General features: G+C 38.1%; 1 protein-coding gene across 3 annotated transcripts in view; it reads left to right on the forward strand.

The window, feature by feature from the left end:
* Positions 1 to 10,962, forward strand: part of AP2A2 (adaptor related protein complex 2 subunit alpha 2) — a 46,577-nt gene extending 35,615 nt beyond the window's left edge. For 2 of the 3 annotated variants that reach the window (XM_031049030.2, XM_031049031.2), the window contains exons 15-22: positions 924 to 1,087; positions 3,758 to 3,840; positions 4,620 to 4,709; positions 5,468 to 5,591; positions 6,371 to 6,487; positions 6,677 to 6,746; positions 7,374 to 7,508; positions 8,332 to 10,962. In XM_031049030.2, the coding sequence (XP_030904890.2) occupies positions 924 to 1,087; positions 3,758 to 3,840; positions 4,620 to 4,709; positions 5,468 to 5,591; positions 6,371 to 6,487; positions 6,677 to 6,746; positions 7,374 to 7,508; positions 8,332 to 8,409 (861 nt within the window). In that variant the 3' untranslated portion in view covers positions 8,410 to 10,962. Of the gene's footprint in view, positions 1 to 923; positions 1,088 to 2,793; positions 2,872 to 3,757; positions 3,841 to 4,619; positions 4,710 to 5,467; positions 5,592 to 6,370; positions 6,488 to 6,676; positions 6,747 to 7,373; positions 7,509 to 8,331 lie in introns of all 3 variants that reach the window. The other variant, XM_034061640.1, reaches the window with a different exon arrangement.
* The last annotated feature ends 1,218 nt before the right edge of the window (positions 10,963 to 12,180 follow it).

A 12,180-nucleotide genomic window follows, 5' to 3' on the forward strand; every position in this document is an offset into this window, starting at 1 on the left:
TTTTTTTTGGTTTTTTTTTTTGTTTTCTGGGGAACTTTTTGTTATACTGCATATGAAATTCAGTCTTTGGAGTATATAAGAACTTTGTGTTGACTGACAAAACCAAGATTTCAGACTCAGTCCAAGTGCATCTCATGTCTCAACTTCAGCTTATCTTGTAGGCTCCAGATGTCTAGTACATGAGCATGTTTTTTAACAGTCTGTGCTTTGTTCTTGCACATGAATTGGTATGTATGTGTGGCCTCCATTGCATGATTCCATGTCCTGGCTGCTCAAATGATTTTTTTTTTTTCTCTCTGAGGCGATAAAAAAACATGAAGGTACTGAACTCTACCTCTAGTGTTTGCAGCTTGAACTAGTTACAGGCTCGGCTTTTTTTGCTGGTTAGGTTTTATGTTGTTTCTAAGGTTTGCCAAGCTTCAAAAACCCAGGTCTAAACTGACTGTCAGTTTCACAGGTGCTGTGATGTTTTCATTCAGGTTTGTGTAAAAGCCACTGCCTTTCATGCTGGATTCTTCATGAAAGAAAAACACTTTCTGAATTTTATTCTCTACAGTCATTAATTTCCCTTGAAATACAGAGGGGAGAAAAGAGGGGGTGAGAAAAATTGTTGTTTCTTCTGCAGAATTTGATTCTAAACAGATTAATTTTTTATTATTATTCAATGTTATTATTCAATGGTTAGGTAGACATAACTCTTAAAAGTGAGAAAAAAAGAAAACCCCATCTGTTAATTACCTTAAATTGAAATTGACCTTAAATTGAAATGGAAGGTGGTAACTGCATTCATGAAGCCTACAGCCATTGAAAGCTTGATTTGGGGTGGGGAGAGGCACTTTGCCATAGCTTAGTCGCCTGTGCAAGAGAGCTTTGTTTTTAGTTTTTCCTCTAGTGTTAACACCAAAGTGTATTGTCTTCCCTAGTCTACTCCTTCTCCATCTGCGGATCTGCTGGGTCTGGGTGCTGCCCCTCTGGCCAATTCAGCTCCCCCACCGTCCTCTAGTGGTAGCCTGCTGGTGGATGTGTTTTCAGATTCAGCTTCTGCAGTTGCACCTCTTGCTCCTGGTTCTGATGACAACTTTGCGAGGTAATTAAGTCACCTTGTAAGGAACCTGAAGAAGAATCTAAAACAGCTTTAGAGACAAATACATGCAATAACTTTTGGTTTTGTTTCAGCTTATTGAATGCATTCCAGGGTGGTAGTTGTGCAGCAGGAGAGGTGTTCTTGAACTCTGTGGTGGTTGTGCTATCTTTATTGAATACCTTTGCTCATGGAAAAACTGAGTCTGTAGTAATCTGAGGATACTGGGCACACAGTATTGCCTAGTTTTCATGCTGATTTTCTTTTTTTTTCTTTTTCTTTGTAAAACCAAGTTGCTTGTGCATTTCAGGATGTCTTTGGCTGGGTGGTTATCTGGCCTGATAAGAATATGTTTATTCTTATCTTATTTTCATAAAGTATTCGTGTGTCTTGTGTGTCTTTGTGGAAGAGTGAAATGGATTATATCCAGAGATAACTTGGTTTGCAGAATTTCAAGATGTATTTAAATTGGTTGGCTACTGTCTGACACACAGACAGTGTGAAAAGGGGAAAAAACCACAAGCCCTTTTTTAAAGGGGTTTTGATACAAGTGTCTAATTACATTACTAAGTATAATGTAGGGTCAGTGTGTTAATATTAAAAGCCACCATGGCTACACTCAAATGCTATTTGGCTAAAATTTTGGAAATGATGCAAGATTGAAGTATGTCTTTAAAAATCTTTTAAAATCTTTACAAATCTTAGAGGCAAAAGGATTTCTGTTGTCCACGACCAGATTTTGAATGATGGCATGATAAAATTACAATGAATCGTAATAGTAAAGGTATAATTAGTGCCTGGATCATTGAGACTTTCATGAAAAATTTATAATAGGCAATGTATTGTTGCAAGTTTGCAGTGATAAAGATCTGTTCCTGAGTTTCTCTTGAAATAATCATGGTATGTAAGACCAAGACTTTAAGAAGCTACAGAAGCTTGTTAAAGCTCTTTTTTATTTAAAGAGCTAAAAAAATATCACCAAAACCGAAACCCAGTACTAGTAGCTTCATAAGCAAAAGTCCAGTTACCTAAAAAGAGTTTTCTCTTTCTGCAGAAGAAAGTTATAGCATTGCCCAACCCCTTGGTCTGTCTGTAGATGATGAAATGCTTCTCTAATGATACTGAGAAGTTGCCTTTTACAGTTTCCTGCCTCTTTTTAGTGCTGTTGTCACTTTTGTTTCTAATCTGTTACTTGGGTAAGTCATTCTCTGTGTGCCTGTATATTCTTGCCTACTCTTGTGTGTTTTTGAGAACTGATTGTGCAGCTGTAGTTGAAGTGCCACTAAGGTTGATGAGGCCTCTGCTTTAAAGCACACATTTTGTGGTAGCTAGTATTCATCTACAGTTATGGATTAGAACTTACTTTTTTTGCTGTCGCAATTAAATTCCTAAAAGGATTTGGTTCTTTAAGAGGTATAAATTAAGCTGTGGAACATCTTCAGCTGTTTCTTGTCCTTGGGAAGAATTGCTGGTTCCTAGCACAATCAGGGAGGGGGGGGTTGGGGAAATAAGTGGGGGAAAACATTACCTAATGCCTAAAACCTTTCTAGGTGAACTGAACTAGGGCAGCTAATAAATTTTTCATGCATTAAACTCAGCAGTGCCATTTTTGAGGAAGGAGGTAAAAGAAATAACTAAGCACTAAGCTGTCTTTACTAACTCCTGCTGTCTCTGTCGCTACTGCCTTTCTTCCTTTGTGCTGCCTGAACTAGCCCTGACCTGGCTTCATCTGAGGTAGTTTCTGAGGAACCAGCTGATACTGTGCATGATGCTGATGAGCTTTTTCACAAGTAAGCAATACTAAAACCTTGCAAGGCTGGGCAACTTCAAGAATATAGTTATAAAGCAAAACTATATTGTGCATTAACTTAATACCAGCAAAACTAGAGAAACTTGTACTGTCAGACTTGTAACTGGAACACGTCTGTAGGTGCTGTGGATTTTATGACAAGCTCATGAATACACTGCCTTTACGATCCAGTGCTGTCACACACTGCTCTAAAATAAGGCAGTGCCAGTTGTGTATTAAGTTTTGCAACTTCACAAAGAAAAACATAGAAGAGTAAATTGTCAGAAGTACTGATATTTGCGAGTATGTTTTAAGTGCCTTGTATGCAAAGGGCTGATGTTTGCTGATCACCTCTTCTACTTTCAAGTGAAGGGTGACAGAAAGGACAGAAACCACTGCAAAATGGGCTTCCTCTCTCAGAATGGAAAAAATACAGCTCTCAGTTGACTTACATGATACAAAACTGGTGGAACAAGAGATTCTTTTTTCTTTCAGGTTTAAACAGTCAAAGCTTCAAACTTTTCAATTCAGCACCGACCTAATGAGTTTTGGAAGTTGTCAAGAATATTGAATAAGAAAAACCCTAGTCTGTTGCCTGGTCCTTTAGACTCTGTGTGTGTGAATAGAGCATACTGTGGCTTCCTTCGTAGTTTCTTAGACATCTTATCAAATAAGAATTTCAGTTCTTTTAGTGTCTTGCAAGTGGTGGTTTTGGTTGTAAAATTGTCTTTTCTAACACTGCAGTTTTCTGCAAAGGCCTCTCTCACAGACTGGTGTATTCTAGGTTAACCACAATCTTCATCCTCTATGTAAACCCTGAATTTTGTGGTTCTAAATATTGCTTAATATGGCTCAATTTAAAACAAGTTTTCCCTCTCTTCCCCTAGGTTTGTGTGTAAAAATAATGGAGTCTTATTTGAAAATCAGTTGCTACAGATTGGATTGAAATCTGAATTTCGACAGAACCTGGGTGAGATCTTTCAGGCCAACTGGTTAGCTGTCTTGCATTATCAACCCCAGTGCCAGCACGATATTGCAAATAGGACTTACTTTTCAGCTACTGGAGAGGGAAATACAATTTCAGGCCTAATCTGTTGTAGGATCTTCACTGTTTGCATGTCCCTGGCTCCTTTGTGGGGTTTTGTCTTGTTAAACTTTTTGGTTGTTTTGGTAGCTGAGGTGAAGTGGGAGTAAGAAGTGGTGCTGCAAGCCCCAGCTCTTGCTGCCTTGTTGTAAGGTTGTGGTACAGCCAGGGTTAAAGAACTATTCTCATCAATTTTCATATCTTACAGTATAGCTTGTTGTAATAGTATGATACACAATATGTCTCATACATGTCTATCATAATATATTAATCCACAAAATATAAAAATATTTAGGAAAGAGCTGGGAATCAAACACAGGTCAGCACTAGGATTGCTTGCTTCTCCTCTTTTGCTTCGCTTTTGGTGCCATAAAAACTTCTTTATATAAAAAGTAATGTTCTCTGGCAACTGAAAGAATTCCACTGATTATTTACCTGCCTGTGTAACAGCTGCTGTGGGAGAGGTCTCATGGCTTCTTTTAATCTGTTACTGCATTTTTAGCTGAATGTTAGGGTAAGATTAAGCCTTGTAAACTATGCTTGGTCTTTCAATGTTTTTTCAAAACAACTTTTAAAAATAATGTTTTAGATGTTTAAAGCACAGGTAATTCAACATGATTACATGTGACATACCTAAAAATTTTGGTGTCTTTTATTCTTTCTAGGACGTATGTTCATATTCTATGGTAATAAGACATCAACACAGTTCTTGAATTTTACTCCAACAGTAATCTGCTCAGATGACCTACAGTCAAATATCCTTAAATACAGTAGCATGTGTTTGTTCTTATTTGGGGTTTGTGTTTCAGGCTGCACAAAGTTGTAATAAAAGCTGCTGGGTGAAGGCATGGTGTTCTTGAGCATGGAGAAATGAGAAACTTGCTGATAACTTTCTAATTTTTTTCAGCAGAGATGGAAGATTTTCTCCTTAAAGCTCTGGTTACAAACACAAATTTAACTGTTGAAATAAGGAGAAAATAGGCTTAAGTATGTAATGTAACTCAGTAGCTTTCTCCACTGTCATCAAGTGGTAGAAGTCCTGCATTAGCCGATAACTTCAGACGTGAGACAGAATATATGTACACAAAGATGATGATCATACTTTAAAATAAGCTCTCAATTTACAATTCATTCTTAATGCTTGGTATGGCAGATTTAGGTTTTCTGGGAGACTATGTAATCAAGCTTGTTAGACACAAAGCATCACTGTAATGATGAGATATCAAAATGAGATAGTCCAGTGGTTTTTCCTGTGAAGTCTGTCTGTGCCTTCATACCTTTTTGAAGTCATCTTTCTTTGAGAATATCCAAATAACTGAGAATTGTGGGGGTTACTGCTTCTAGGTGTGTCAGTATGAAAAACAAACAGCAGAACTTTTTTGCTGTACAAAAATTGAGTTTTGAATATTCAGTAACATATAGAGAAGCTAATTCCTCAGATAGCTTATTGAGGATTTCTTGGGGTTTTCTTAAGTTATCAATTCATTGCTGAGTTTCCTTAACCACTTCTTATGCCTGAATCTTCAGACAAAACCTGTTGACCCCACAGTGGATGGAGGTGCACAGGTTCAACAGGTTGTGAACATTGAGTGTGTGTCAGACTTCATGGAAGCTCCAATCCTGAACATTCAATTCAGGTAAAACATAGGATTCTCATGCTAGTGAACTTAATTAGATGGAAGAGGTTAAATTGGTCCTGGTCCTCTGGCTGAAGTGTAGAATATGGCCACATAAAGTTGTCCTGGGTAGATGATGTACTTGAAAAATTGATTTAACTAAGCTTTAAGCTACAAGGGAAATTAGGGAATCCACTTGGAACAATGTGGTTAAAAAAAAAATAAAGAAGTAGCAACAGATAACATGTCTCCATGACTTCTCCTTCCGCTATCTGTATAAAACAGCAGTCTTCCTGTTTGCTTAAGAAATCTTGACAGGAATACATGCACTAACTTCTGCCTTCTGGAAACCAAGAATGTTTTTGCAGACAACTTGGACTGGAAATGCATGCAGCCAAAAATAGAATCTTATGTCTGTTAAACATCAGTCTTTGGGAAATCCTGATTTCTGGGCTATGCTCTGTTATTCTGCTCTAAACTGGTTCTTACTGGTATGTTTTCACAGGGATATATTTTCAGTCCTTTAGATGCTCTATAGAAGGATAACAACCTATGCTGAGACAGAGATCCTTATTAGAAGTTCTGCCAATTCACTTTCACATGCCATCAAGCAGGGCATATTTATTCAGCAGCAGATTAAAACTGTATGTTAGAAATAACATTATCTGTAGCTGATGGATTTTGATCATAAACAGTTGCACCTTCACCTTAGTGTTCATCCTCAATTGCTTGGCTCATTTAGGCTGAGATACCGCTGGCACTGTGCTGCATACACTGTGTTGTTTCTATTCCCAATTCAGGTATGGTGGAACATTTCAGAATCTTTCGGTAAAATTACCCATCACCCTGAATAAATTTTTCCAGCCGACAGAGATGTCATCTCAAGACTTTTTTCAGCGTTGGAAGCAACTGAGCAAGTAAGATACTGTCTGTACTTGGGCTTGGGGCTTTTGTGAGCCAGGGGGAAAAAAGGGTATACTGGAACTGCAGCTCGTACACTACCCCATCCCATACGTAATCCTGTGAGTTACAAACTCTCCCAGTTGCTATTGAACAATGCTCTGTGTAATACATATATCATGTATTTATTTTGACTTGTCTTGCAGTCCAAAACAAGAAGTACAGAATATCTTTAAAGCAAAACACCCAATGGATGCAGAGATCACAAAAGCTAAGGTGGGTGGCAGTGTGGTATTTTCAATTTGTAATGTAAGGGTAGTGGTGTAAGCAAACTTTGCTCATCTTGGTTTGTACAGCAACTGGATTATCCTGTTCAAGTTTAGGTCCATGTTGTGTTACAGATGTTTGGCAGAGCTAGGTTGAATGGACTGTTTCTTGGTGTGGCTTGAATTAGATATGTAGTTTTCAGTAGCAGCTGGAAACTTGAAGCTGTTTAGGAAAACACCAGTTCATAAAAACCTGATTGGAAAATACTTCAAGCTTTAATTTATACTACAATTAGTAGTTAGAAAAGAAAATAAATCACATCTTGTAGAACTGGCTGCTTTAGTCAAAACAGAAGTGATTAGTGTAAGACTGGAATGGCTTTATCAAAAAAAAAAGAGAAACTTGTTGAAATTCTTCCAAGAACCCTGTTTTGGGAACAGTTCATTATCAGGGCCACTTTGTTACTTCAAAAACTTGTAAAAGAAATGTTATTGGGTAATTCTTCAGTGTCTCAAACATTTCAAGTAAAAATTAGCCACCTGCTTGTTTTGCTACTTGGTGGTGGCTGTGCTTGGGTAGATTTGAAATTGGTGTCCCACTGTTCCATCCTCTAAATCTTCTGTGTTTCTTTCATAGATTATTGGCTTTGGATCAGCCCTACTTGAGGAGGTAGATCCAAATCCAGCAAACTTTGTGGGTGCTGGTATCATACACACAAAAACTACTCAGATTGGATGCTTGCTGCGCCTTGAACCCAACCTCCAGGCACAGGTATCTGTTTTAAGTATCTACAGTTAAATACAAGATCTTATTTGAACTAAATATCTGCATTATCTAGAGCTCTAGTGTTTATACTTAAATCACCATTGCAATAGCTAATGGGGACTGCAGACTCCAACAAGAAATTAAATTATAGCAGCTAGTCCTGGCCCAGTTTGGTAAGCTGCTTATTAGAGCAGTTCACTTCCCTTTTGGAGGAGATCACTGTTATTCCAGACTATCTGTGGAGTCTTATCTTCTCTTGAAGGATGGAAACATTTTATGTTTCTGTATTGTGCACCTTGGACAGTTAAGTATAATTCCCTTTGCCATTTTAAATTAGTAGAAGAATGATTGTTAAAAAATTAAGCGTAACAAATGGATGCAATGTTAAGAATATTTTTCATCAAGCATTTTGGTAAAGGTTTTATTGAAGTTAACTGAGGACTGAAAAGTTTTGGGTTGTAAGTCTTGGGTGATGAGTCTCCTGTTTTCTTCAGAAGTGGTGGTAGATTCTCCAGGCTTTCCCTATGACACTTACTCCTCTTAAAGAACAATTTTGGATAACACCTTGCTGTTAAAGCCTAAAAATGCTAGAACAATGGTGCAAACCCTCTCAAAAAGGGTTTGGAGATGTATTCCATCCTATGATTTGAGAAAGCAGTACTACTCAGTGGCTGGCTGTTTTTGAATGTTTCAACTTGAGGTCTTTTTCCTACCAAATCTAAAAAGACCACAGAAGATATAACTGGTAGCTTTTGCTAGATGACTGTGCATTCATTTAATGCCAAACTGTTTTTAAAAACTAAATAATATTGTATGGTTTTTTTTTCAGATGTATAGGCTCACACTACGAACAAGTAAAGAAGCTGTATCTCAGAGATTATGTGAATTGCTGTCAGAACAGTTTTAATATTAACCATGTCAGTTTGGTTTTCTTCCATTTATATCACTGTCATCATACTGCAAATAAATGTCTTGTACATCACGGTCTTGAGTACTGCACTGTTAACCATTATCAGCTCCCTGCCTTATTAGGACTTGACCCTTGTTTGAAATTATAAAATGTACAGTACAGGGAAGTGATTTTCCACATTAAAAATGGTTTTTAGTGTGTTAAACAAAGGGGGTGTGGGCTCTCTTGTGCTCCTTTTTTCTTTGCAGAGGTCCAGTTTTTAAACTCAGTAAGGGGAAATTTATTTAGGTGTAGTAACCAAGGATTTCAACTGGAAAGGGCTAATAATGTTTGACCTTAAGGAGCACCTGCTAAAGCACTCTGCTCTGAACTGAAAGAAACCAATGTAATGCTGCTCAGTAAAGTTAATTCGGATGTTAATGTAGAGTCAGACTTTATAAAGTGGAACATTGCCACAACTCTTGTACTGGTTGGAAGGGCATGTATGTTTGAATCTGATTCAAGTGAACATTTATGTTGAGTGTCACCAATCTTTGTATTTGAAAAACCCACAGGACCAGAGTCTTAAAGTATTAATCTTGTAATCCTTCACATCTAAATGTTTTGTGATCTCTGGAAAGTGGATTGAACACAAAAGCTATTCTTAATCCTTCTGCTTATCTCAGTGAGGTGAACTGCTCTGATAGGTGGTGAATGGGTACATGCTTATTCATGGTTAGTCAAAGTAAGGTTTAATATTCTCTTCTGTGTTTTTTGTTTCCCATCAGACATAGCAACTGGTAGTCCTAATGATATGATACAACTAACTTTACAGGGTCTGGTATTGTATAAAAGGAGAAGTGGGCCCCTGAAAGGCTGTGAGGCGTGCACTCTTTTAGATGACAGTGTAATTTTAAACAATGTTTTTCTCCAATATGCAGTAATGCTAAAACTCAAGAGGTTGAGTAACTGGTATTTGAACAGTTTACAGTCTGTCAATGGTGGTAAAAATACCCAGCATGGTGTAGAAGACTGAGAGCATGCTCAAGGCCCAAAATGGTCAGCTTGTATAATGTTTTTTACAACCAAAGCCTTTGTAATGTATTCCACATCTGCAAACTCTGCAGCCTCTCTGCAGAACTGATTTGGCACAACTTTGATTTGACTCACACTGTTCAAGTGTTAAGGTGCCCCAAAGGCTGCTCAAACTAAGCAGGCAAGGTAGCACAGTTAGAAACTGGGGGTGACTTGCCAGTGAGTGCTTCAAGTCGCAACGAATGAAGTCAGCTGCTGCTGGCTACAGGAGGCTTGAACCTCAGATCAAGATTTCCTCACTGTTATTTCAGAGACATTTGGGACAGGTGTCTCAGCACATGCAGCCAAGTGTGTCCATGAAATTAAGTTAGAGTGGTAGCAATGAGGCTCCTGTCATGCTGCTCAGTGTACAGCAGGGGACAGGATTCTACTTGTTTGGGTGTGCCTTGCTGTTTTTCTTCAGTGGTTTCAGCTAAATGATGGACGTGGGTGATTACAGTTTGATTTGGTTGAAGGCTAGTGGTGGTACTTGAGTGCAAGTGAAAAAAGAGGAGCAAGGTTTGGATGTGGGATATGGGTATTTTGTTTTTGGTTTTTTTTCCCAGAAATTACTGTTAGCTGTGGCTGTTTTGACTAGAAATTTGGCTAGAGACCTGGTCTCTCTGCAGAAGTTCTCTTGAGGCACTTTTGTGGCCTTTCAGTGGCTAATCAAGACTCTTGGATCACAAACATTCCTTGAAAATCTTCATGAGCAGTTCCTGCAGTAAGGTCGGGCAGTTGGCAAAATATTATAAAATCTTATATTTTGTCTTGTTGCTACCGTATGTCTCTTCATTAGTCCTGTTACCTTAACCATGCTATTGACTGCTACATTAAACATCTGATGTGCTGAACTAAAGGGAGTCTTAGCAGGGGAGCAGCTTCTGTTTCATTTTTCCCACATCCTGTTGTGTATTTGTCCCCCTGAAAACTGTGTATGCCCTCATTAAAGGACATCTTGAGACACTGCGCTACTTCAGTTCACTGTGCTTTGGTTCAAGCTGTGCTAAAATGTGCATTTAAAATGTGGGAAGGAGGGGGGTAAGGGAAAGTGTCTTTTTCAGTGGTGACTGTGTTAAGCTTACAGTTGTTCACACATTGTATTAAATGTCAGCTCAATGAAGCCATGGCAGAAAAGTGAACAAATTAAAGACAAATACTTGATTTTTTTTTTTATTTTTTTTGTGAATGATGGTTAACTTACCAAAGTGATGTATCCTGTCAAGCAGACAAAGTAATTTCTGCAGTAAACAGTGTTATTGTTTTTAAGTACAGTATTTTCAGGCATTGACATATGAAAATAACTGAATAGCAAAACAGGTAGCATATGTTCATTCTTGACCTACACTCCAGTATGTAACATTAATGGTGATTGTCTTATTTGTATAAAACAAAGTTCTGTCAAATTAAGTGGAGAATTTTCATATAGAAGACTATATATTAGACTATATTCATCAGAAGAACGTATTAAGATTAAATAAATGATTAGAACAGTAATCAAACTGGCCTTTTTTCTTTGTCTGGGGGCATAGAAGTGTAAAGAATACTTGCACTGAATGGTTGTTGGGGAACAACAATTGATACATAATGGTAAATTACTTCCTGCAAACTACTGGTGCGTTGTGTTCAGTTTAGTCTTACCCAGCCTGCAGATCTCTGCTCCCCCAGGGAGGTTGTTTATGGCTTTTCGTATGTGTAGGGTGGGAAGAACCCACAGCAAAACCAAACAACAAAGTAACCTTGATGTTGAAATGATTTACAGTGTTTAACAATAGTAAGTATATTTAGGAATAGAAGCTGCAATAAGCTAGTGTAGCACTAGAGTATGGTTGAGGCTAAGAAGTACACACCTGTATTACAGGCAAGACTTGTAAAAAAATGTTGATGCTGTAAAAGGTAATCTGAGGTGTTAAATAACCACACTCAAGCTTTAAATATATGCTGCAGATTCCTAGTGGTTCTCCAAACTTGCTAAAAGAAGAAGAACTATCTGGGTACTATGAGCTTTTGTGCATTCATATAACTTCATCTTAACCGAATTGCAAACAAAGTAGTAAAGAATACTGTACTAGCAGCAAGTAGAAATCGCTTCTGAGTGAACTACCTGTGTCCTGTTAAGGCACATGGTCTTTGATTCCTTGGAGGAAAATGCCCTGCAGATCTCTGCTTTGTCCAAAATCCACTAAGTCTGTTAATGACATTTCTAAAAATGTCCCACCACGCTGAAGGTACATTTAGAAATGTCAAAGGATAGGGAACATACTACCTCGGTGGTCTCCCAGTGAAGCAATGGGCCATTACACAGGCCCTCATTCAACTGTAGTGAACTTAGTAGACTATTTTCTGTTAAAATAATGGGTCAAATAATGAGATAAGTTTGCAAATTCAATTCCTTCTACTTTATTTGGAAGTCAAATTTCTGTTACTGCACTACGCATAGGCCAGCTTTTAGCCTCTGATTACATATTGCCCTCAGCAAGGCCAAACTGTCCCTGCGATGGTATTCTCTCTCAGTACCCACCCTGCCCATGCTTTTTTCCCTCCCCTTCACACCCCCTGAGTCTTCTGATAAGGAATATTTTTATCAGTTCATTGATGCTCCAGGTGCCTGCTCAGGATGCCTCCCTGCAAGGCTGTCCTGTATAATCAGTACAAGGGAACTCCATCAGTGAGCAGTCACTGTGGAAGTAGTAAATTGTGATCAGTGTTTAAAAA

Source organism: Melopsittacus undulatus, chromosome 4 (assembly GCF_012275295.1).
Source record: "Melopsittacus undulatus isolate bMelUnd1 chromosome 4, bMelUnd1.mat.Z, whole genome shotgun sequence".
NCBI lineage: Eukaryota > Metazoa > Chordata > Aves > Psittaciformes > Psittaculidae > Melopsittacus > Melopsittacus undulatus.